This window comes from Terrapene carolina, unplaced genomic scaffold, assembly GCF_002925995.2.
Source record: "Terrapene carolina triunguis isolate 2854851 unplaced genomic scaffold, T_m_triunguis-2.0 Scaffold67, whole genome shotgun sequence".
NCBI classification, from domain to species: domain Eukaryota; kingdom Metazoa; phylum Chordata; order Testudines; family Emydidae; genus Terrapene; species Terrapene triunguis.
In genome coordinates this window covers 46750231-46776753 of record NW_020664418.1, presented here as the reverse complement: position 1 = coordinate 46776753, position 26523 = coordinate 46750231, and the positions used below count along the sequence as shown (strand labels likewise).

At 40.5% G+C, this 26523-nt stretch overlaps 1 protein-coding gene across 2 annotated transcripts in view; it reads left to right on the top strand.

Annotated features, from left to right (window-relative positions):
* DENND4A (DENN domain containing 4A) overlaps nucleotides 1-25986 on the top strand; it is a 99623-nt gene extending 73637 nt beyond the window's left edge. For both annotated transcript variants that reach the window (XM_024194978.2, XM_024194977.3), the window contains exons 19-31: nucleotides 4223-4342; nucleotides 7739-7903; nucleotides 10865-11949; nucleotides 13423-13639; nucleotides 15469-15563; nucleotides 17678-17853; nucleotides 17952-18098; nucleotides 18693-18903; nucleotides 19173-19427; nucleotides 20069-20186; nucleotides 20937-21099; nucleotides 22173-22237; nucleotides 22953-25986. In XM_024194978.2, coding sequence (XP_024050746.1) covers nucleotides 4223-4342; nucleotides 7739-7903; nucleotides 10865-11949; nucleotides 13423-13639; nucleotides 15469-15563; nucleotides 17678-17853; nucleotides 17952-18098; nucleotides 18693-18903; nucleotides 19173-19427; nucleotides 20069-20186; nucleotides 20937-21099; nucleotides 22173-22237; nucleotides 22953-23089 — 2954 coding nt within the window. In that variant the 3' untranslated portion in view covers nucleotides 23090-25986. The remainder of the gene's footprint in view (nucleotides 1-4222; nucleotides 4343-7738; nucleotides 7904-10864; nucleotides 11950-13422; nucleotides 13640-15468; nucleotides 15564-17677; nucleotides 17854-17951; nucleotides 18099-18692; nucleotides 18904-19172; nucleotides 19428-20068; nucleotides 20187-20936; nucleotides 21100-22172; nucleotides 22238-22952) is intronic.
* The last annotated feature ends 537 nt before the right edge of the window (nucleotides 25987-26523 follow it).

Genomic DNA, 26523 nt, shown 5'->3' with positions numbered 1-26523 from the left:
TCCGGTCAATGTGGCCGGGGATCGACGAGAAATCCTCGTAGGAGAACTCCTCGTAGGTCTCGTGGAGGTAGAGCTCAAGCCTGTTGATCAGGTTCCGGGGTAGGGCGATCTTAGTGGGCCCTCCGTGGTAGCAGACATGCCCCCTCCACGCCACAATCAAGTACTCCGGGATCATGGCCCGACATAGCATGGCGGCATACGGCCCCGGTTTCTGCATGCTTTCCCGCAGCATGCGTTCTCTCTGGGTGTCCGGGATCCTCAGGAGGGTGATGTCGCTCATGACGCCCTGCTTTGAATTAGGGAGGGGAATGTTAGTATTGGGACTGCTTTACAGCCACGCGGTGGAGGGAGAGGGGCAGCATACAGGGATCTTTCCCTGGGACAGCCGCGAGGGGGTGGGACAGGGGCAGAGTTGATGCTGTCCTGATTGCTGGCAGCAGAGACTGGCATTGCTTTCAATGTGAAAGGAGGCCAGTGCTACTGCTGGAGTTTTAAGCAGCCACAAGTCTGCGGCTTACCATTATTGCCCGCTCCAGAAGTTCAGGTCTCCAGCCACAGTTCTCTGAACAGTCCAAGACCTCCGCAAGTCCACAGGCACTGAAGGCGACGGCCGAAAATTCGACCTTGTCCTGAGTGCGCATGTGAGAGGTGCAGTGCATGGTCTTGTTCACAGAGAAAGACTAGGTTCTTTGTATACAATTTCATTTATCTGTCTCAGGAATTCACTCCCTTTTCACAATTCACACAGACACATCTGCGACTGTCTCCCAACCCAGCCTCTCAGCACACTCCCAGAGGCTAGCGCAGATTAGGCGGAGGAAGAAGAAGACGCGTGAAGACATGTTCTCAGAACTAATGGACTGCTCCCGAGCCCAGGCAGCCCAGCAGACACAGTGGAGGGAGAACTTGTCACAAATGCACCGAGCAGTCATGGAACGGGAGGAGAGGTGGCGTCAGGAGGACCAACAGGCTACTGAAAAGCTGCTTGGACTAATGAGGGAGCAAACGGACACGCTCCGGCGCCTTGTGGATGTTCTGCAAGACCGGAGGCAGGAGGACAGAGCCCCGCTGCAGTCTATCTGTAACCGCCCTCACCCGCCACCAAGTCCCACACCACCCTCACCCAAACTCCAAAGAAGGAGGGGCGGCAAGGGCCGTTAAAACTTTCAGTCAACCCCTGCAGACTGCTCTAGCACTAGAAGGCTGACATTCCCCAAAATTTCATAAGTCCTTTCCCACCCACCTCACAGAAGCCCCCGTCCAAGTTTCACACCCCACGTTTCATGTCTGGTTCGCAATAAAATGTTTGTTTCTGTCCATTACTGTTTCAGTCAGGTTCTTTTGAGGGAGAGTCTGTCTGGAGGGGGGGAAGGGGCTTGGTAATTGGGCAGGACAGTGACCTTTAGCAGGGTACAGAGGCGGTGTCAGGTCCAGCATCAGGACACATACACAGTGCAGTCACTGGTTACCCTGGTCAGTCTGGGAGGTGTTTTTCATGTTCTCCATTGAAATAACCAGTCCACCAGTGCGGAGCCTGTCATTCCGGGAGTTTAGAAGCATCATTTGCATCAGAACACTGAACCCGCCCCCCGCCACAGTCTGCGTCCCCGGTTTAAAATATTCCTGCGAAAACAGCAATACAGACAACGCTGTTCATTAACAAAATCGAAATGATTTTATTTTTTGGGAAGGGGAAGGGGGTGAAGGGGGTATGTAACTGGAGAGGATAGTCAAAATGAACTGGGTAAAGAAACGGGGGCAGGTTCAGCTTCTCTGTCCACAAACTGAAAAGTCACTGGTTGCCCTGCTCACTCAGGAACCTAGCTTTCAAAGCCTCCCGGATGCACAGGGCGTCCCGCTGGGATCTTCTAATGGCCCGGCTGTCTGGCTGGACGTAATCAGCAGCCAGGCTATTTGCCTCTAGCTCCCACCCCGCCATAAAGGTCTCCCCCTTGCTCTCACATAGATTGTGGAGCACACAGCAAGCTGCAATAACGATGGGGATATTGGTTTCACTGAGATCACAGCGAGTGAGTAAGCTTCTCCATCTCCCTTTGAGACGGCCAAAAGCACACTCCACCACCATTCTGCACTTGCTGAGACGGTAGTTGAACAGTTCTTTTTCTGTGTCCAGGGCGCCAGTATAGGGCTTCATGAGCCAGGGCATTAGCGGGTAGGCTGGGTCCCCGAGGATGACTGTAGGCATCTCCACATCCCCAAGAGTTATTTTGTGGTCTGGGAAGTAAATACCTTCCTGCAGCCGTCTAAACAGACCAGAGTTCCTGAAAACGCGAGCGTCATGAACCTTGCCCGGCCATCCGACGTAGATGTTTGTAAACCGTCCCCGATGGTCCACCAGTGCTTGCAGCACCATTGAAAAGTAGCCCTTTCTATTGATGTACTGGCTGGCCTGGTGGTCCGGTCCCAGGATAGGGATGTGAGTCCCATCGATAGCCCCTCCGCAGTTTGGAAATCCCATCGAGGCAAAGCCATCTATGATGACCTGCGCGTTTCCCAGGGTCACAACCTTTGGGAGCAGTACCTTCACGATTGCCTTGGCTACTTGCATGACAACAACCCCCACGGTAGATTTGCCCACACCAAAGTGGTTCGCGACTGACCGGTAGCTGTCCGGCGTTGCAAGCTTCCAGAGGGCTATGGCCACTCGCTTCTGGACAGTGAGGGCTGCTCGCATGCGGGTGTCCTTGCGCTTCAGGGCAGGGGACAGCAACTCACAAAGTTCGAGGAAAGTCCCCTTCCGCATGCGAAAGTTTCGCAGCCACTGGGATTCATCCCAGACCTGAAGCACTATACGGTCCCACCAGTCCGTGCTTGTTTCCCGGGCCCAGAATCGCCGTTCAACAAAATCCACATGCCCCATTGCCACCGTGATGTCCTGGGCGCTGGGGCTCGTGGTTTCTGACAGCTCTGTGCCACTCTCCGACTTCAGGCTCTCACGGCGGTGCCGTAGCCTCCTCGCCCGATTTCTCTGCATCTGCCTCAGGGAAAGGTGTATGATAAGCTGCGAGGTGTTGAGAACGGCCACAAGTGCAGCGATGGTCGCAGCGTGATCCATGATCGCAGTGCTGTGGCGTCCGCGCTGTCACTGACCAGAAAAGTGCGCGAACTGATTTCCCGCCGGCGCTTTCATGGAGGGAGGGAGGGCGTTAGTGACGGACGGATGACGACAAATTTTTTTTACCCAGAAGGCATTGGCGGCTCGACCCAGAATTCCGATGGGCAGCGGGGACTGCGGGAACTGTGGGATAGCTGCCCACAGTGCACCGCTTCCAATATCGACGCTCGCCCCGTTAGTGTGGACTCTCAAAGTCGAATTACTGTCCTTAGTGTGTCCTTAGTGTGGACACACACGTTCGACTTTGCAATATCGATTCCACATATTCGATTTAAGTAAAATCGAATTACCCTCGTAGTGTAGACATACCCTGAGTCACCTACAATGGAATCAACATGAGCAAGCAGTCGAAGAAGAAAAAACGGTTACCTACCTTTCGTAACTGTTGTTCTTAGAGATGTGTTGCTCATGTCCATTCCATTACCCACCCTCCTACCCCTCTGTTGGAGTTGTCGGCAAGAAGGAACTGAGAGGGCGCAGGGATGGTGGCACCTGATATACCGCGCCATGAGCGCGGCACTCCAGGGGGTGCCACGGCCGTCCCTACGGATACCGCTAAGGCAATAGTCTCCGACAACTCTGCATGTGGGCGCGCACACACCTACAATGGAATGGACATTAGCAACCCATCTCGAAGAACAACAGTTACGAAAGGTAGGTAACCGTTTTTACTGTACAGTGGAATAATGTATAGACACCTCTTTAACTTTTTAAAAGAGAGAGTGACATTTGGATTGGTTGAGCACAAAACAACCTAACATCTGGTCCTCTAAGCAAATGAACTGAAATAGAATGTTGTGATAAGTTTTGTTTAGCTTTTGGCTGTCTTATTTTGAACTTCATTGACATAATTTGAATTTTTATGTACATTTGGTGGCACCAGTGTTGTATTAAATTAATCTATACTTGTCCTGGCATTCTATGGCAATTTTTATGTGGAAAAGTGTTCAATATTTTTAGCTGGAATTTACCTAGTAAAAGAAATTATTGTATTATGGATATTTCATTTGTTCTATTACACAGTATTTCATTGTATGGAAATATAGAGTTAATTTTCTTATCCTGTCAATTCTCCTGTTACAATAGGGGGACTTTCAGATCTTGGCAGTAACTTGTTATCTAAAGAAGAATTTGGGCAAGGAGAAACGTCTGTTCAAGATAAAAAAAACCAAAAAGAGGACAGGAGAGAGAGTGATTCCAGTTCTTGTATGTATTTTATAAATATTGATGTCCAGTTCATTGTGTATAAATGGTGATGCTTTGATATCCAGTAGGGGGATGCATTGTGGAGAGCCTGCTAATCCCCTCTGTAGTAAGTACAGTTTTGCTGTTCCTCTCCATCTGCATACTTTCATCAAACCTAAAGGAATTGGCCTACCATTTTATAAGCCAGGGTAGTACTTGTATGGCAATGTTCACCCAAATTGGGCAAAGGGTTTAGAGAGATGGGGTCCCAAAATACCAAGGTGATCTCACTTCTTGCATGTTTTCTAATTATTTAGTAATGTCATAACTCAGCTAGGCCTACAGACTCTGGACTTAGTTTAATATGTTGTCCCTACTGAGTACCTTTTGACTAATTTTAAAGTGAATTATTATTTTATTAACAGCACTTTTAGTGTATGTTCTGTACATCACGTCAGCTTGTACTTGTTTTGGATAATGTATCCTGATCTGTTACGTGCTTCTGTCAGTGCCCTGTGTTGTTTAGATAGCTCATAAGTAAAGGCTGCATGATTCCTAAGCAGCAAATGTCAAACCAGAAGTAAGGTCCACAGGATTTCTTGCAGAGCTTGCAAGAGGGCTTGTAAAGAACAGAACTTGCATTCTTTGCAGGAGTCCATGCATACTTCATAATCTCTGCAGGAGTACCTATCCAGTTTGCAAGCTCTAGAGACCCCCTGCTTATCCACATATACATATGAGAACACATTAATCCTTTTTTGTGTGTCCTCCAGACTCAGAGAGGATTCCAAGGAGGGGATTTCTGAAACCCTCCATCACAAGATGCTTTTTCATTGCCATCTTGTATCTCCTAGAAAGTGCTCAAGTGGTGAACTCAGGGACTCTCTTCTACTGATCATTCACAGGATCGGGGGAGGTGAAGTCCAAATGAAGCAAGACCTCTTGTAACAGAGCAATTCCTTATGTATTTTAAATAAAAAACATTTAAGCTGAAATTAATTTACAGGAAAGATCAGTTACTTAAAGAAAAAAATTAAGTGTGGTATTTTTAAAAGCCAAAGCATTAGACATCCAGGAAATTCTGAGTTAAGATTGAATTTCAGAAAAAACAAAACAGAAATGCCAGCTATGAAAATGCGCAGTTAAGGTGTGTCACCTGAAGTTCATCACTTACGTAGTTTTAGAAACATAATATCACCACTAGCTTTGCTGAAAATGTTTTGCACTTGTAGGTGTCACCTGTTGAAAATAATCAGTTGCATGCACGTGTACTTGAGCTCCTGGTTAGATGTGCAGTTGCCTGCTCTGTGCATTTAATTATGATACATCTTTTTGGAAAAATCAGTTCTAAAACAAATACAGATTCTGTGCTTGTAAGTACTGCAGCATTACATATTTGCTTAGGCTTTGTGTTCAGTGGAAATGCTGCATGGCACAGCTATACTGCTTGTAGCACTTCAGTGTAGACACTCACTACAGTGATGGGAGAGGTTCTCATCTCTGTAGTTAGTCCACCTCCTTGAGAGGATATAACTAGGTTGACAGAAGAATTCTTCTGTCGACCTAGCAGTTTCTACACCAGGCATTAGGTTGGCTTAACTCTATCGCTCAGGGCTGTGGATTTTTCACAGGCCTGTCTTGAGTGATGTAGCTAGGTCGACCTAACTTTCTAGCGTAGATCTGGCATTAGTTACCTCTCGAGGGACATTGGGTGTAGCTGGATCTGCATTGAGGCAGATCCAGTGGGGCAAAGATATGAAAGGGTAGCAGCCTGTATTCTGGCTCCTAAGCCTCTCTTTGGATTGAATGGATGAATTCCATTTTACCCTCCCCAAACACCATTTATTCCATCACACAAAACCTGGTTTCTCTGACTGTGTGTGTGGAGGGGGATGGAAGAGAGAGACAACTGCTGTTTAACAGTGTTGTTTCTTTGTCAACCCTTTTTATTATCAAACAAACTGAGATGAAATGTTCAGTGGAGCAAACGTGCACTAGCACAGAAACATCAAAATCTTTTAGCTTCTTCAAGTGGTTAATTTCCTAGTCTTTTGAATTTACATTATTTTAAAATCTCTTGTGGACAAATCAGTTTTATGTTACCTAACCCAAAAATGAATAAAAGTAAAATCTTGCTGTTTTGCTCGAGACTTAGTGTCTGCACCTGGAAAACGTCCAAGGATTTGTAACTCAACTTTCAGAGCTAATTAAGTAAGAAGACATTTCAATTTTTTCTGATGAATATATCAGAGTAACTTTGTTTATCCTGAAAAGTGAAAATAAGAATACTGATACAGTCTAGCAATCAGAGTAAGTACCCCGGGTCCCAGGTGGGCTTGGACATGACTGGCTAGTCTGTGCTGAAGCCAGTGTCACTGCATTTTCACTACTGTTACTACCCTCATTAGCTAGATGAAAGCTAGTGTGGGTAGGCCTACCTACACCACAGTTACATCTTAATTTGTGGTGTAGACATGCCCTTTTAGTGGTGATTAAACCTCTGTAGCTCCCTTTGACTTAAATTTGGATTGTAAGTGCTCAGCAGTTCTGAAAATCAGGCCCTAATGCTCTTACAACTAAATATATTTTGGACAAATATATTGTTAACTACTGCTTTTAGTGGAAATGTTCATTGAATTATCAGTTGCCCTAGGTTAATAGGTGTTTTCCTGTTTTTGCAGAGTGAGGACGTATTGGAACCTCTTTTGTATTTGTTTTCCTTGAAACAAAATACGAGTTAGTTTAAATTAAGCATTACTTAATAGTATATGTAATTGGTTCCACTGAGATGAAACATGTAATATTGCAGCATTAAAATGTAAGTTGTAAGTTCAATAAATCTGACATTAAAATTTTATTGCTGTTGTGAGATCTAATGTTTGAAAAGTTGGTTGTTCTTTTTAAAAAACAACAGCAACACTCATTTAGAAAATTGTATAAAATTATATTTAGAAAGAGAGACTGTAGTTGGTCACTAGAAAGTCTCATTTCATATTCATAGATCTTAAGGCCATAAGGGACCATTCTGATCGTCTAGTCTGACCTACTGCCTAACACAAGCCATAGAGTTTCTCCTAGTAGCATTATAATGTCGTTGCATTTTGGAATCTTGAAGATTACAAATTATATTTGGATGCTGTTTTCTCCACTGAGCTCTTCTAGAAGTGTATCATTTAACAATTCAGTTAGCCATTCTTTGGTGCAGTAATCTTTGCTAATATTGCCACGGGGGATGTCTCAGACTAGAACATCTCAGCTTACTTTTGGTATAATTGATCAGTATCACCACATGCTATCATTCAGTTTCTTAACTAATCCTGTAAAAAAAAAAAATTGCCTATAGATAATGGGAATTTGAAACTTGTTCTGTTACCCCAGTCCTAATGAAATTTTGCATGTATTCTTTTATGCACACAGTGTCTGAAACAGAGAGTGCAAAAGGAAGTGGTGACTGTCTTCCCAAGCTAAATTATCAAAATTCAAGTATCACTTCAATTCAAGTAGCAAAAGCCACTTCTAACATAGTTCGACTCAATGGTACCATTGATAATGCTGACAGTACAGCTGGGGAAGTCAGCACTGGTGAGTTAATAGTTATACTTCATCTTTATTTAACGGTAATTGGGTTTTTTTTTTTTTTTTTTTTTTTAATCCGAGCATAACTTGCATTATTTGTCATGGAGCTGCGTCTCTGCTAGGTTTTAGTTTTTGTGTACACCAATATGGTGATAGGGAGAAAAGTATTGGCGCTTAAACAATTCTCTTTTCTCTGGGCCAACTTTTTATGTTTGTGCTGGTTTTAGTTTTTGTTTCCTTTTTTTCTCCCCTTAACCACCAAAGTTGCTGGCTGCTATTACAGCAGCTGACTTGTACATAATTGTATACTGCTCTCCAAGGTCATGATAATGCTGCTTTGGGCTTGGACCATGAGGGTCTTTGTTTCGTCTACACATCACCTATGTTACCGTCATGACACGTGTATTCTTCGTTAGTCTGAAAAGTAAAAGTGCTGGGTTTGTACCTGAACTCTTGTCTTGAATCATGGTAGCAACTCTGCAGCCTCCACCACTTGTATTTAAAAAAAAAAAAAGGCAGATGACGTAAATGAAACTCTTTTCAGTAATGTCAGTATGAGTTAGATTGGGTCTATCATCTGTAAATGCTTGTATCAAGGAGACAACTTTGTGAATATTGTGGCTGGATTTTCAGAATTTTCTTTTCTTGACTTTTCTGTTTGTGTTTCTGCATGTGCTCCCAAACACCCAAAACTCTACGCATGGCATTTTCTTCTGTCTCTCACATGTGACCTCCTGCAAGTATCAAATTCCTGCAGGTCAAAGTAGAGGTGTCAAACCAGTATAATTAAATGAAGCTTCCAACTGTTTTTACATGCCCTTTAGTAATGTGAAGTCTAATTATTCTAACACTGTCAGCTATGGTTGAAATAGTGTGATGTGTCATGTTTTCAGGTCTGTGGATTCTAATGTAGTGACAAAACTAAGGAGTCTGCTCTGACATTCAGACTTCTTTCTTTGGCTCTAGTTAATCACATTAAAAAATGTTGTTTTTTGTCCTCAGAAACGGTTCTGTTTGTTGACCCCAGCTATCACACCTCTTCTTAGTGAATGACCATTTCTGTAAAATGGGAATCTAATTTCACGAGCCTGAAATTTCTTGCTGCTGCTTTCAGAATACTCTTGGATGCTGTGACTTAGAGGCCCTCTGACAGATGCTGCTGTTTTTCTAAAAATCATTTTATGGGCATCTCTCTTTCAGTTCAGATTTCAATCCCTTTTATGGTGTATTGACATCCAGGGGTTAGAGAGTATGAGGGAAGCTGTGTGCGTTCTTCTGGGGAGCATAACTCCTTCCCTTCCTCCTCCTTCTAAAATTAGAGGGAGAGCTCCCCTTTTCTCCCCTTCACAGATTCCAAGGCCAGAAGGGGGGACCATTGTAACCATCTGGTCTGACTTCCAGTATAACACAGGCCATAGAATTTCCCCCAAAAAATTCCTAGAGCAGATCTTTTAGAAAAACATTCAATCTTGATTTTAAAATTGTGAGTAATGGAGACTCCACCACAATCCTTAGTAAATCGTTCCAATGGTTAATTACTCTCACCCTTAAAAATTCATGCCTTTTTTTCCCGTCAGCATTTGCCAAGTTTCAACTTTGAGCCATTGGATCATGTTATACATTTTTCTCTGCTAGATTGAAGAGCCTATTTGTTTCCCATGTAGATACTGTAAGCCCTTAACCTTCTCTTTGTGAAGCTAAATAGACTGAGGTCTGTGAGTCTATCACTATGAGACATATTTTCTAATCCTTTAATCATTCTCATGACTCTTCTCTGAGTCTTCTCCAATTTATCAACATTCTTCTTGAACTGTGGGCACCAGAACTGGACCCAGTATTCCTGCAGCATTCGGACCGTTGCCAAATATAGAAGTAAAATACCTCTCTACTTCCCCTCTTAATGCACCCCAGGATCACATTAGGTCTTCTGGGCAAAGGGTCACCCTGGGAGCTCATGTTCAGCTGAGTATCCACCACAACCCCCAAAACTTTTTGGCAGTCACCGCTTGCCAGGATAGAGCCCCCCTTCCAGTAAGTACAGCCTACATTCTTTGTTCCCATATGTATCTACGTTTACATTTAGCTGTATTAAAAAGCATATTGTTTGCTTGTGCAGTTTACCAAGCAGTCAAGATCACTCTGAATCAGTGACCTGTCTTCATTATTTACCATTTCCCCCAATTTTTGTGTCATCTGCAAAATTATCAGTGAAGATTTTATATTTTCATCCAGGTCATCGGTAAAAATGTTGAATGGCGTAGGGCCCCACTGGACAACACACCTGCTCAATGACAATTCCCCGTTTACAATGACATTTTGAGACCTATCAGTTAGCCAGTTTTTAATCCATTTAATGTGTGCATGTCAATTTTATATTATTCTAGCTTTTTAATCAAAATTTTGTATTCTACCAAGTCAAAAGCCTTAGAGAAGTCTAAATCGATTACATCAACACTACTACCTTTATCAACCAAAATGGTAATCTCATCCAAAAATATGAGTTTGTTTGACTGGATCTAGTTTCCATAAACCCATGCTGATTTTGCATTAATTACAGTACCCTCCTTTAATTCTTTAATAATCAAGTACCATATTAGCCACTCCATGATTTTGCTTCCCTTCCCTCGTTCCCCAATATCCCCTAACTTAGAGGGGAGGGATTGTTGTTCGAAGGGAGGCAATGGCTGCACAACACCCGAAGGAGCCTTACTGCCAAGTGGGGGAAGCCCAGGCAGTGGCACAAAGAAGCTGACCACCACATGGGTGTACCCAGTGATGTGCAGGATTTCCCTGAATATCTCTGGAAATCTGTGCAGTCAAGCCAACCCAGCCCTAGTATCCCCAAGCTGATACTATTACCAGTTTGAAAGATTAAGCAGATTTACATTCTAGTTTTTTTGCTAATATTGACATTTTTTTTTTATTTCTTATTTGACAAAAGTAAAATAACTCATTTCTGTTTTTCAGAAAGCCCAGCAGGGCTGCTTTTCACATCCGCTTTTGAGGGTACCAATGAAGCAGGAGTTCTTCAAAGTAAAACCTTAAGAAAGAGACATAAAAGTGCTGTGGAACCTGACCTAAAACAGATGGTATGGGGAAGCAGGAACCGTAATCTGAGTGGAGATGCCCTGATGGGGCTCATGATAAATAGAATTAACCAGAGTGCAAGCCCTGGAGACATTGTGGAAAAATTAGGAGCTGATGCAAAAATACTATCTAATGTATTCCAGAAGAGCATAAGGCCGAATAGTCTTGACATCAGGAAGTCATCTTTAGGGTCTAAGAGAGAGAGTATGGAGAAGGAATCTAGTGATGAAGATGCACCTTTCTATGGCAGTTTTGTAGATAAAACAGAGTCTCCTGTTATCTTTGATTTAGAAGACTTAGATGCTGAACCTGACACAGCTAAAACAGTAAAGTTGTCTAATGAAAAGCCTAAGATGTTACAGCGTAATAGCAGCTTTCTAATAAAACCAGTTGAAAAAACAGATGTGGAAACTGGATTTGATCCCCTCTCACTGCTGGTTGCTGAGACAGAACAACGGAAAGAAGATGATGAAGACGATGATGACAAAAGTGTTTCAACGCCATCTGCAAGGCGAGATTTAGCTGAAGAAATAGTGATGTACATGAACAACATGAGCAGCCCTTTGACAAGCCGTGCACCAAGCATTGACTTGCAAAAAACATACGATGACAAAAATGTTAGTAAAAAGAGTCCAACAGTCACCCAGCCATGTAGAAGATCCAGCCTTCCCCCATATTCCCCCAGGCCAGTGAGTCTTATCAAATCCAAAAGTTATCACATAAAAAATGAAGAAAGGCCAAGGGACAGGCTTTGGTCCTCTCCATCTTACAGTCCAGCGAGGGAACAGTCTCAGGACATGGCTGGTGCATTAACTCTAGTGTCTCCACCTTCGTTCAACTTAGATACACTATTAACACCTACATTTGATGTTCTGAAAAGCAGCATGTTTTCTGCTGGGAAAGGCGTTGCAGAGAAGGCTAGCAAGTGGTATTCAAAGTTTACTATGTATGCTGCGTCCTCAAAGGTAAACTTTCACAATTACTTTGAGATTTTTCAAAAGATACGTTTCTATGAAGAAAGGACATAATTCTGTAGAGCCTGAAACTCTGAACCTTGTGTGTGGAAAAGGTCTAGTTGGCTGACATACATCAAGGCAGAGTATATGCACAACATCCATTAGTGATGAAATGGGATTTGCCAGAGCCTGATTTACTGTACTGGATCAGACCATTATTCAATTAAATGCAGTGATTGACATTTTCAAAGCAATTGAAGGTCCTAGGAAGTTTGACAAGAAAGTCAACAGCAACTACAGATTCAGTGTGTATTCAAGTAATTATAGTATTAGCAGTACTAGTTTCTCACTTCCTGCACCAGAAGTTTCTGGGGATGCACTATAGATAGCATGTTGCGCCCTGGAGCAGGAGCAGATTAGATAACTCTTGTCAATTAGGAAGCAATACTGATGGATTTGGAAGGGCATCTTATTCGTTCAGCTACCAGCATGGTGTCTTTAAGTGGGTTGCTTGGCATATGAGGGGGAATGTAATGTGAAGAAAAATAGGGGATTCTTGAGCATTTTCAGTTAGGCTTAGCTGGCACAAGCACAGAAAAATTCTTGGTGGTTATTGCTCCCAACAGATATTTTTCCTCTGTCGTGTAAATCTTTTACTAATGATATTTGGGAACTAGATGTGTGTGTTTTCCAGTGCTAGACTAGAATACGTGCAGCTTTTATTTAACATATGTCTTTATGGAGCAGAATAGTGGTTACAAAGATTCTTTGGTCTTTACTTTAGAGAAGTAAATGAAAGCTTGTCCATCATAAGCGAGAAGTTCTCAGATAAATGCAACTTAACTTTGAAATGTACATTTCGTGTATGTACAGTATTACAGGTACTAGACCCTTTACTTTTTATATAAACTATCTTAAATACTGTGCCCTTGGGAAAATGCTTTTTCAAATAGTCTGAATGATGCAGTATTTTTTATGTAGCAAATATCTTTTTGTATATGTCGTTTAACAGACACTTGTCTGTCTTTAAATAAACAGAAACAATTTGAAGAAAAATTGTTCCAGCGTTAATTTGAAAAATGGAAGTCCTCTTATATTCAATGATTAGCTGATCTAAAGCTGTGTCTGCATTAGAATTGTTTTGTTTGAATTCCCACCAACGCTGCCACTGGTTCAACTTGTATCAATCATAAAAACAATGGAAATGCTAGTGTAGACAGGCTCCCAGTGCATGTTGGGGATCTAACCCAAGGAATTTTTAAAAGGAGCCCATAGAGATCTACTGAATAAAGACTGACTTATCTTTTATACCGATACAGGTTCTCAATACAAATCTGAGGTGAACTGTCTATCAGGGAGAAATACTTGGGTGTCCAACTTCTCATAATAAAATAAAAATAACATTTTTATCTTTCAGAAATGTTTCCGTTTGCCTTTAATTTTCTGAGCATAGAAAACAACAATATCACTGTTTCTTTGTAGGATCAAAATTCAGACCGAGCAAGTGTTTCATCTCTTGGAATTCTGGATTCAGAATCTACCTCTCTAACTGATGAAGATGTCTGCAATGACTTTGAAGGTACTTCTTCTCCTCAAGAGAACAATGACACCTCGGTAATTAAGGGAATTGGTCTAAGTAGGACAAGCCTAGAAAGTTCAGCTTCTCATGATGGCTCATCCAAGCAATTCTATCACTGTGGTAAGAGGGTTTTTTTTATATTTTCATTAAATTTGCAATCCCTTGCTCAAAACTATAGTGTTGAAAACTGTGGCATCTCTTCATAATTTTAGTTCATAATTTGGGATCACAATAGATACATTAGCCCTATTTGTGAGGGGAAGCAAATGCATGCAGCGAGGTAGTAATTTGCATACGTGTCCCCACCCTTGTGTGTGTTCATATTGCAGCTCCTTGGGAAAGGGGCCATCTTTTTGTTCCGTGTTTACGCAGCCCCTAGTACAATGGGGTTCTGATCCATGACTGGGGAGTACAAATAGTAATAATAATAATGATATTCTCATGAACCTCTATATTCCATCTCATTGTTCCTGAAGTTGATCTTGTATGGCTCCAATATCTTCAATGGCTAATAGAGACAACTGCACTTTTCGGCTAAGAGAGGGTTATATAACGTGCGAATGTCTTTAACAAGGCTTGTTGTTTGGTAGCTCATTTTATTGTTCCTGGCTTTTTTTGTTTTTCTTCTTAATAGCAATAATAAAAATCCTTAATAAAAGTAACATTGTGTTTCCATGTAGAGAACAAGACAGGCATTTTACTGAATTGTCTCTAATCTTTAGAGGAGATTAAATGGTTGGTTTTTTGTGTTACATACAGATTTCTGCATAAATGTCATGATAGAGTACCCCATTTTAACCACAACCAAATTGAGAGGAAGCATGGTTTAGTGAGGAAAGTATGGGACTGGGAGTCAGGCGAGCTAGGTTCTCTTTGGGGCCGTGCCACAGACTGTCTGATGTTGAGCAAGTCATTTAGTATCCCCATTTTTTTTTTCCCCTGCAAAAAAACAAATTCCATTCATTTAACCCCTTCTGGTGAGAAATGTCTGTGTCTCCCTGGACAGCAGACAGTAGGAGAACTTCAAATATCCTTCACGGAGCCCTGCTGCTGGTCTCACAGGAATGGACCCAGGGAACAGAATTTCAGTTCTGCTGCTGGAGTGGGAGTGTTTCTGGAGTGGTGGTGTGTGAATATGGGGCAAGTTAGGGGACTGGAGCATGGACGGGAAATGGGTTTATAGCAAGAATTAATTTCTCGTTTAAGAGGTAAGGAGTTCAGCACGGTAACTGTTTGTTTGGAGTAGAGTCTGTGCATGGAGGACAGGCATACCAAGGCTGGGGGAGGTGAAAGCTGCATGGCATACTCTGAGGCGTTATTTGGGTTCTATTAGGGGTGACCGTGCTGGGCTTTTTTAGTAAGAATTGAAAGAAAATGCATTTGGACCAAAACAATGTAAACCTCTTCCCACTCTCTTTCCTGTATGTGCACGTGAAGGCATGCACATGTACATTGTCATTAGTAATTGTCAAGTTATCCCTTAGTGAATTATCAGTGTTTTTTTTCTGTTTGTTTGCTATGAGAGAGATTTTAACCACCTGTACTTCATTTTTCCCCATCTATAATGGTGGTTCTGTCTAGCTGCTTCTGTAGCAGAATCTTTCATCCCTCCTTAGCTTTGATTCATGCAGGAACCATATGAATTGCTTCATCAGAACCTGTTCCTAGCTATAAGCATGCTCCTTTCACAGAATCTACATATACTGGGTTTCCATGCTTGGCAGCTCACTGCTATCCCTGTTGTTGGCACCAGGCAGCAGCCTCAGGCCCTGTCTTAGCAACTCATTCTGTTCCAGGGCATCTCCAGCATAATAACTGACCTGCTGTAGCTCCCTAAATATACTTTACTATGTAAAGTCACTTGGTCAAAGACCAATGTAGATTCTATTGTAAATTTATATTATGTAGTAACAAATACTTCCTTTTATTTGTTTATCATCAATTAATAGGTTCCCTTTCAAAGTTCCCCTTGCTTGACAAATCAGAGTTGATGTCTTCTTGCAGCACAAGTAGCACCAGTGTGTTTCAGAACTATGCTATGGAGGTATAGTATGATATGTCTTGCTATAGCATCGTAATTTGGATAGAAAAGAAATAATTTCTTCATGTATTTCTTAGACATATTCCAAATAAAGACAAAAGAACATATTCCAAGTAAAAATGAAATGCCACTTTAAACTCAGTTAAAACTCCAAGTTAAAGAGTCAGTATAGTAGAAATCAGTAAATAGGTAAATGCTCCTGCTCTAAAAATGTCTTGATTATTCTTGCAATCCCTTAGTTTAGAATAAGGCTGAGATTTTCAAAGGATCCTGAGGAAATTAGTTGCCATGGGATTTGGAAATCTAAAAGAAATAGTAACACATCTTAAACAACTCTGTCAATTTAAAAATTATACTTTTTTTTAAATGGTAACTGTGATTAATTTTAGTTTCTTCCTTGGGTCTTTGTCCACACAGAACCTGCTGTGGGTGTGTAGGCCTCATGCACAAGAGCCTGGAACCTTTTAGCCAGCAGTGCCTATTGGAGCTGCACACGTATCCTTCACACCCTCGCACATCCTGTAGGGAGGGTATGAAGGCGAAGAAGCCCCAACGGCCATTTGGTTCCTTTTCGCTGCCCATGGTAGTTTGTCACCACCCGCCGCCCAAAGTGTCTAAGATTTCCTACTCATTCACACCTCCTCCCTCTTGAGTTAGGGCACGCTTTACTGGGGCTCAGTTGACATCTGTAGCTTGCTTTCGGGGAGACTCTATTTCTCAGATCTGTGGGAAGACTACTTGGAATTTAGTTCATACATTTACCAAACATTGCTCCATTGAGGCAGCTTCTAGATCTATTTGGCAGGGTTGTCCTAAAGTTGTTATTTAGATAGGACTCCTGTCACCCACCTCTCTGAGAGGTAACTGCTAGTCAGTCACTTACCATGCGATCTTTGTGGACAAATGCTCAAAGAAGATGGTTATTTCCCTTACAGTAACTGGAGTTCTTTGAGAGGCTTTTAGTCTATGCAGATTTCACAACCCACCCACCCTCCTTCCCCACTGATATGGGGCCTTTATTGGATTTCTGTATTAGTGAAGGAACTGAGTGGTAATTAAGGCTGATGCACCATTTATACCTTGGGGCACAAGGATGTGCAGAGAGCAAGTGCAGCCCCCACATACTCTGCTGGCTAAAATGTTCCAGGTTTGCACAGATTTGTGCACACACGTACAGTAGGATCCACGTGGCCAATAATCCCTTCAGTAACTGGAGTTCTTTGAGATAAGTAACTTCTCTTTATTGATGTTGAAAGAATATTTAAGATGTGATTTATTTTTACCTCTAATGCTGTTTATATACTTTTTGCATTTTACTGAATTTGGACAATGAAACTAGACTAGTTCCTTTTCTCTGTTCAATTAGATTTTAGTTCTCCTGTACTAACCATCATTACAGAGGAGTGCTTCAATTCAAGCAGTTATTTATTTTGTTTAAATTAATTAAAATAATTTGTCTACTATTAGGGTGTTTGGGTTTCTGGTTTGGTTAACAAATCCTACATTTTAGGCCTAAACAACTTACAATGTCCCTTTGGCAAACTGATAACAAAGCCCACATTATTATTCTAGATACATCAGTGTTTGTAAGGTTTGAGCTATCCTGGTAGACCAGTCAGAAGGGAAGCCAACCAATTCAGCTACAATGTATTTGTGTACTGCATGAGCAAATTAATTCAGTCCCTAATCTGTTTATATTAGCCCCTGATCTGTTTACATTACAGTAGATCTGAGTCTTCACAAACTCATTCTTGCAGGTAATTAATTCCTCTGAGAGATATCATTCTTTCCATCATTCACTTCTGTTTCACTCTATGACACGGATGGGTCCATGAAAGCATCGACTGAACACTAATGTACTTTGGATTGAAGCTTACTATTGATGTATTGAAATACATAAATTCAGGCCAAAAAGTTCAATCTTGAGTGCTTAAAGTTAGGCAATTACTTTATTTTTTGGTGTCTAGCTACAGATTTAGGTACTAAGCTTTTTGGCACCTAAGCATGAACATCTTGGCCTTAGTCTGTTGTTCTCGTCTATGCATTTTCTTTGTAACAAAGAGCAAAGAGATTCTGAAGCCCCTATAGAACTCCTCTTAATTAAGCACTATATACAGGTACTCATCTCAAGCTGTTCGCGATGTCGAACTTGTGACTGTCTGGTTCATGATGAAGAAATCATGGCAGGATGGACTGCAGATGATTCAAATCTCAATACCACATGTCCCTTCTGTGGCAACCTTTTCCTGCCCTTTTTGAATATTGAAATCCGAGATCTGCGGCGACCTGGGCGGTAATTTATTATACGATTTCTCGCTCAAGGTTTTATATGCTCAAATTTTAATTTTTTAAGACTTTCTTACATTACATTAACACTTCATTTCCTCATAGGTACTTTCTGAAGTCCAGTCCATCTACAGAGAATATGCAGCTTCCCTCACCTTTTTCAAATCAGACAGGAAAGTCCTGTATCTCTACTCCCACATCATGTCTTGCTACATCTGTAATGCCTGTTCAAGATGATTTTAATTCAAAATGGTAAATGTGCATTTTCTGTTGACTGATACTTTACCTGAGATAATTCGGGGGCATGTGTAAGTTCTTAACTAATGGAAAGAAATTGTATTACAAAGAGATTAAAATGTGAAAAGATAGAAGAAAAGTCTGTTTAACATGAGGACCTCCGTACTATTCCTCGCTGCCCCGTGCAAGCTGGACATTTGGCAGATTAGCTGGGTTAACTGTTTCCATTCCCTCCCTATAGCAGAAAGTCATTGACAACACATCCATAATCCTGCAGCATTGGCTGTAGTCCCTGACTGGGGCCCGTGTCCATCATGGTTTTCTCATACCATGTTGCTGTACAAAAAGCATATTTCTTCTTATGGTGTTTCTGTTCTTTGCAAGGGGAGAGTCTCTTCCCTGTGACATGGGCAGTGTGGTTGGCTGGGTGGAGTCTGAGGTGCCACTTTGGGCCTGGGGTTCTCAGTCATAATGAGGGTCAAGATCCAATGAGTAGTAGGCCAGTTAGGTTTTTGTTTTACATCTTTGCCTATTTAACTCCCAGTATGTATGAACACTCAAAGAACAATGTGTGAAAGCTGGTCTTGTTTGTAACCACATCTTTTCCAGCAAATCTAAGCAGCAGGACAACTCTTGTGCCAGAAGTATCCAAATCCCTTCAGGAAGAAGACAAAATATTGCTGGGTCAGAGTGTCCCAGTCACGCTGTAGCAAGAAGTGTCAGTACTTACGGTCCACTGGAAGAGGATGAGAAGGGAAGCCGGAAGCTCAGCCATATTGTTCCCACTGGCAGCCTGCCCACCACTTTGCAAGGAACAACGGTGTGTAGTGGTTTGTTTCTAATTTAAGCAACAGTGTTTTAAATATGCAGTAGACTTCAGCATGCACAATAGTAGTACTGTCATCTGAAATCACCTTCCCAAGTTAAAAGCAGAAATAGATCTCATGATTTTAATTTGAACTAAAATTAATTTCAGCATGTAGACTTTGGCATTGCTGGAAGGGAACAGTTAACATTCACAAGATTTATTTTTTTTTATAAAGAGAGCTACACTTCATATAATTTATTTTCTTCCTTTTTTTACAATAGGATTCTTTGGGACTAGAATGGCGTTTATGTAGTCCTGACCCAATCACTGTCCCTTACCTAAGTCCTCTAGTGGTATGGAAAGAGCTTGAAAGCTTGCTTGAAAATGAAGGGGATCGTGTGATAACAGTGGCAGATTTTGTAGACCATCATCCTATTGTGTTTTGGAATCTGGTGTGGTATTTCAGGCGTCTGGACTTGCCCAGTAACTTACCAGGACTAATACTTTCTTCTGAGCACTGTAATAAAAACTCAAAGGTATGAAAAAAGATAGGGCAGTATTGAATGATGAGGCCTTGAATGTTTGTCTTTCAGTGATTAATCTGATTCTACGGTCCTTATGTGGAAATAGCTCGTGTGCAAGTGTTTACAACTAACTGGGCCCAATCCTCAGCTAGTGTAAATTGTTATCGCTCCATTTACTTTAATTGGGCCAGTGTATTTCCATACCTTAACTCTTGAACTTTGACCCAGTGGTGCCTATGCTGGGTGTAGGGCACTACTGGTGGCAGCCTCAATGAAATTCGGTGTGCTGTTCCAACTACAAGGGACTTCACAACTCACATTTTTGACTTTATTATTTCATGGCCCCCAAAAAAAAAAGGGCAGCTGAATGGACTAGAGGGTGTGTAGGTGTTTGATTGTGGAAAGATGAGGAGGAGAAGACCCTTTAGGCCTTGTTTTCAGAGCCCTGGGCTTTCATCATTACCAGGATCCAGACTATAATGGGAAATAGTGGCTTTGCTATGAACAACCCAATTTACAGTGGCTTAGGTTAAAGCTGTTATCCTCTAATCTACTGGTCTGATGTCTATCAGTTAAACTGTGAAAATCAGCTGTTATAACAGTCATAAACTATCGCTGTATTCAAAGGCTTATGTATTAATCTTCCTATTCAGATTCCACGAAACTGTATGTCAGAGGACAGTAAATATGTTCTCATTCAGATGCTATGGGACAATATGAAGTTGCATCAGGATCCAGGACAGCCCCTCTATATTCTGTGGAATGCACAGAGTAAGTTGTCTATTTAAAAACCAAAGTAGCTTTGATTTTCAGCAACTAAAAAACATATTTTGAAAAGAGATCTTTTTTTTCATTTTAGTTATCCTCTATAAATATACAATTGATTTTTGATCAAACCACTTTCTTTGTCTTGCAGGTCAAAATCGTACTCTTTTGTTTGAGAGTGAGTGTTATGTTTGTTGCTATTGCTAACTTTTTTGTGATATTTATTTATTTATTTGGTGTGTGTGTGTGTGTCTGTGTGTGTTTTACAAGTAGATTTTAGCTTCCAGCATACTGCTGCAACAAGTTTTGTTTTCCGGTATAAGTAGGCCACCATTTCTTGTCAGTGTTTTCTTTATGGGAGAGAGAGGAATAGTAGGATTGTGCTTGGTGATTCACAAAACTTATACAGTAGTTTGTACAAAACATTTCAATAAATCCATCCATTTAGCCTATTTTCTTATTTTAGAGGTGTGTTGTTTTTTTTTTAAACTAAGTACTTTATTGCTACTAAAAGATCTGCAAATGGTCAGTAGGCCCATTTATGGCTGTTTATTTGTGCTTGTCTCGTATATTCCTGTACTCTTTCTTTACCCTGATGCTGTTCTGACTTGACGCTTATTTCTTTATTTTATTTTTTTTTTGGTAACGTATTGAGTGTATCCACATTTTTATAGCCTTCCATTGTTTTTGGTTTTCTCATACCATGCTGTTTACAAAAAGCACATTTCTTCTTATGGTGTTTCTGTTCTTTGGCAGCCCAAAAGTATCCAGTGGTCCATTTATTGCAAAAAGATGATGACTCCTTTAACCAGGAGCTCTTGAGAAGCATGGTGAAAAGTATTAAGATGAATGATGTCTATGGACCAATGAGTCAAATCTTAGAGCGACTGAACAAATGGCCACAGATTAAAAGACAAAGGTAGGACTACTCATGTATCAAATTGAAGCAAGCTTTTGCAATGAGCATGGTATCGCAGTATGAATAATATGTTCAGAGGTTTACAACCTTTTCAAAGTGTTCAGCAATGTTCTCCCAAGAGTATCTACTAAATATGGTCAGTGTTTTTAAAAAATTATTATTGCAAAAGCTTTATTTAAAAAATCCTTCGTTTTCTTAACTTCATTCCAAATTTTCCAGTAATTTGTTGGCTGGTTAGGTTATGGTTTTGTTTGTTTGTTTGTTTGTTTGTTTTTGTTGGCAGGGGGGGGTTTGTGGGGTTTTTTTTTTTTTTGACAAAATTCAAGAGTTTTTGTTTCGCTTTGATTTTTATTTTCATTTTGGGGTGAGTTTTTCCTCACTTTCTTTTATTTCCCCACCTTCTTTTATTTATTTATTTATTACTTTTCTTCCCATTTTTTGTACTCTTAAGGTGTATGGGGTAGGAGTCTCAAGAAGGGAGAAAAAGGTTACTTAATTTCACCTTTTAAACTTTTTTCCTTCACTTTTCCAGTGGAAAAAGGGGGGAAAGGTTAAAAAGTGAGAGAAGAGGAAAGGGGGGGAAAAAGAAATGAGATTTTGTTTTATTTAGAAAAAATGTGGACATTTCCAGAGAATCAAAATGTTTCCATGGAAAATCTTTAATTCTCTCAAAAAATCACTTTTCTTCAGAAAAGTTTGTGACGACAAATTTTTTTTACCATCTCTAATATCTTCTATCGCTGGAATATTTTGTGTCTGTCCCATGTGTGCATGTTCCAGTTAGAGCCTGATCCAGACTCCACTGACTTCACTGGGAGTTGGATCAGGCCCTTAGCCTATAAACTCCTAGGTAAAGGGACATTGTCATTTTCCATGTTTGAGCACCAAACACAGATCAAGGGCTCAATAAATGATGATTTTCAAGGTGGCATTTTTTTCAACAATGTGTTTAAGAGAAGTACTGTTTGTTTACTTATGTTTTGCCATGATTTTGAATTGTCTGTAGTATTGATTACAAATGCTACTATCTTTCAGAATTAAAATTAATGACTTTTTTTTTTTTACGTTTTTAGGAGCCTCTATAGAGAAATATTATTTCTTTCCCTTGTTGCTCTAGGAAGAGAGAACATTGATATAGGTAAGTTATAAACTGTATTTAGGTAAATGTAGATTAATGGTTTATACAAACCATTATTTCAGCTTTCAAGGAGAAAATATCTATTTTGGTATATTTGAATGTGCGCAGTGTTAATGAAAACTGCTGATAATATGCTTTCCTAGTATGTGTCTTTTACATTTTTATACACATTAAAATACGGTTACAAGGACTCTTCAGCTGTTTCATGAAAATAGGCACAACTATACTATTGGCATAGGATTGCCACCGGTCCAGGTTTTACCCGGACAGTCCAGTTTTTGGCTTCCGTGTCTGGGTGTGATTTTAGGGTTGCCAGGTGCCTGGTTTTCTACCAGAAAGTCCAGTCAAAAAGGGGACCTGGCAACTCTAAATAGTACCCAAACCAAAAGTCCAGTTACCACGGGGCATGGGGAAGCGCTGGGTCATTAACCCATGCCAGCCCCTGCTCAGCTGCGGCCGCCTCCCACCTGCAGGCAGGCTCCTTGAGAGGAGGCAGCAAGTGACAGGGAGTGAGGAGAAAAAAGAGAGAGAGATGGGGCAGGGAGGAGCAAGCGATGGGGCGAGGCCTTGGGGGAAGAGGTGGGGCCTTGGGGAGGAGGCGGAGCAGGGGTGGGGCCTAAGGGATCTGGTTACCAGCAACTAGAAAGGTGGTAACCCTATTTTAGCATCTGTATAAGTATGGTACAATACGTAGATTTTCTTTTTATTTCTGCAGATGCTTTTGACAGAGAGTACAAAATGGCCTATGATCGTCTCACAGCTAATCAGGTCAAGAGCACTCACAACTGCGATAGACCGCCAAGTACTGGAGTGATGGAATGCCGAAAGATTTTTGGAGAACCATATCTTTAAAAATATATATATATTTTAATGAATTGTATACATGTGTAAAGTCACAAAGAACATCTCGGTCTTCAGTGTTTGAAAACATATTTACAAATGTACTGTGTCAGAAGACTGGAAAAAATTGGGCCTATATAGTTACAAAAATGGACAATGAGCAAAGAAGGGGCCAAATACTACTTTCCTCTCCTTGCTTCTCTCTGCAAATCATTTTGTGGAGTAGGCGACCGTAAACTAAATCAGTTCTCTAACAAGAGACAACATTTTACGGTCCTTTAAAGAAAACTTGGGAGAGGCAGACAAAAATGATGCACTGAAACTAGCAAGAGTGAAGTAAATTCTGCAAATCTGTTTACATAGAATATTCAAAATGTTATGAAGCGCATACAAAGTTGTATTATACATATTTTAAATTGTTTATAGTAGATATTTTTTTAATTTTTTAAATTACTCTAGTGAATTTTAATGAACTTATTGCATAAGCAATACAGTGCTCATTTTTTTTCTGCTATTTATAGTAACTGGTCCAATTAGGTTTTGAAAAAATAATTTGCTTTTGAAGTGGTCTATAATTTCAGCACTGTCCTAGGTAACATTCTGGGGCCAGTATTTCTCTTGCACACACAGAATTATGTACTACCACTGCAATCGGATGAAAAGTATGGCAAACTTGTGTAAAAATATGGTTATTAACACTCTGACTCTATAGTATCTTTCTTTCTGTAGAAGTCCCCCACAAAATTCTGTAATACATTGAAGGAACCCACAGTTTACTTTAAGGAGATCCAACGCTTTTTAGCTGTTGGCATTTACTAATTTAATATATCTATGGGTATATATTACAAGATGTATAGCAAATAGCTTACAAAAATAGTTCCACATAAAATGTATAGTGTACAGTCCTGTTATATGGAGGTGTAGGTATGTTTGTAAATGCCCTAAACATGGCACTTAATTCATTATGGTCCAAAGTTACACTCTTTTTTAAATAAGAAAATATGCTACATGAAATATATAGGAAATTTAATCCATTGGGATATGCTGTATGTAATAAGGTATATTTGGAATGACTGATCCTGTATTTCCCAGGCAACACAGTAACTTCGGCTCTGTAAAGAAAATAGTGCTGCATAACTCTCCACCTTGGAGTCATGACTTCTGGCTCATGCTCTGAAGTTCTAGAAATTTCAGAAAATGTTACGCACTCATTCACAGCAGCTACACACCAGAAAGCAGGTTTTATGTATAAAGTATCAGAGGTTCTATGTGCAAGTTCTTTTTCCTACCACCCTGCAGCATTGGAGATGGAGAAGATACTCTTTCAATCTTTGAGAGACAGGTTTGGGTTTGCTTGCCTGCAGACATCTCTCAACCTTTCTAATTTCCAAGAGCAATCCTACCGTGATATTTACCTAGATGGAAAAGCTAAATATACCTTTTTGTGGGAGTTTTCTGCATAGCCCCAGACACTCGCACCTGCCATCTTGTCAGAGTTAACGAGGGGCAGTGCGGACTCCATCCTGTTTCCACTGAAGTAAATTGAAAAATTCTATTGACGTCATTATTATTATTGAATGGAAATATGATTAGACCTTTAGAGGGTTATTTCAAAGCACCTACCAATCCCTCTTCAAAAGAGTAAGGGGATGCTGCAGGATCCAGCAGCAGACTGTTTGTTTTAAAATGTCAAGAGCTGCAGTTTACTCTTAATGTTACATGCAAAATACATCTTGACCCATGTTTGATCTTTTTGGATATAGCTTTCATTGAATAATACCTCTTTTCTAAGATGCTGCTAATTGTGTAGCTATTTTTTTCTTTAGGTGGAGATAGTAACGTTACATTTACCACCAGTTTTCACATGCTTAATTATTTTAAAAATTTGTGATGCTTTATTTTGTAGTGCCCACACTTTCTAAAAAGTATTCCTCACTGATGTTGTAAAACTACCATATTAATCATCAGTTACAATACATGATAAATACGCTGCCAACATGCTCAACTCAGTCATCAAAACCAGCATGCGGAATACATGGTCATTACTTTTGAACTTACTCATTGTAAATACCTAGTGACATGTATGCATGCTCTGCTGTAGTTACATTGTATTTACCAAGTAAAAGTTACCTACAATAGTTGCCATGTATGTAAATAACTACCTACATATTTGTCCTGTGTATAATGCAGTGTTATACCACTTTCTTTAAATCCTATTTCCTACTACAGTTACTACTACTTGATAATCACCATTCTATAGTACCTAATAGCCATGAAGGAGAACAAGCTGTTTCTCCAGAGCTGTCATTGGTGTTCTAGAGGTACTTGGAAAGCTATGAGGCAGGCTTCATGTTTTAGATTGAGCAGTTAACCTGTACTGGCACAAGTATCTGAGTCTGGTCTCCACACCAAGTCTCCTTTGATGACATTACATTGCAACTATGCACTTGTGCTAGCACAGAATATCAACATATTTAATACATAGCCCAATCCTTTAACCCAGCTTGCTTATGAATACTTTCTACCACCTTAATTGTAGAAGACCAAACAAGTTTGCCAGCTTCTGCAGGTATGAAAAGTCCCTTCAGTATTATATTGAAAGCACATAATGTACCATAAAAATATTGTATGTCTCGTTATTTCAGGCAAGCAATTTTAGTGTGCCCTTGCCCTCTTAAGACTGCATTTCTTAAAGGTTGCTGATGTTTAGTTGTGCTTGCTTTACATTAATATACCATGTCGTTTTTATTTATCAAATGAAATCATTATACACTTAACTTTTAAATACTCCTTTGGCAAAACCTGTTGCAAGTCAGTCAACTGTAGAAACATTATAACATAAGAATGGCCATACTGGGTTAGACCAATGGTCCATCTAGCCAAGTATGCTGTCTTCGACAGTGGCCAATGCCAGATGCTTCAAAAGCAATACATAGAACAGGGCAATTATAAAGTGATCCATCCCCTGTCATCCAGCCCCAGTTTATGGCAGTCAAAGACTTAGGGACATCCAGTGTTGCTTCCCTGACCATCTTGGCTAATAGGTCCATCAATGGCTATCTTCCATGAACTTATCTGATTCTTCTTTTTTTAGCCCAGTTATAGTTTTAACTTCTGGCCATCACAATATACCCTGGTAACAAGTTCTATAGGTTGACTGTGTGTTGTGTGAAGAAGTACTTCCTTTTGTTTGTTTTCAACCTGCTGTCTATTAATTTTATTAGATGACCCCGGGTTCTTGTGTTTTATGTGAAGGGGTAAATAACACTTCCTTATTCATTTTCTCCACCCCATTCATGATTTTATAGCCCTCTATCAGATCCCCCTTAAGTCATCTCTTTTTTCCCAACCTGAAGAGTCCCAGAGTTTTTCATCTCGCCTCCTATGGAAGCTGTTCCAACCCTTAATCATTTTTGTTGCCCTTCTCTTTTTTTTTCTTTTCCATT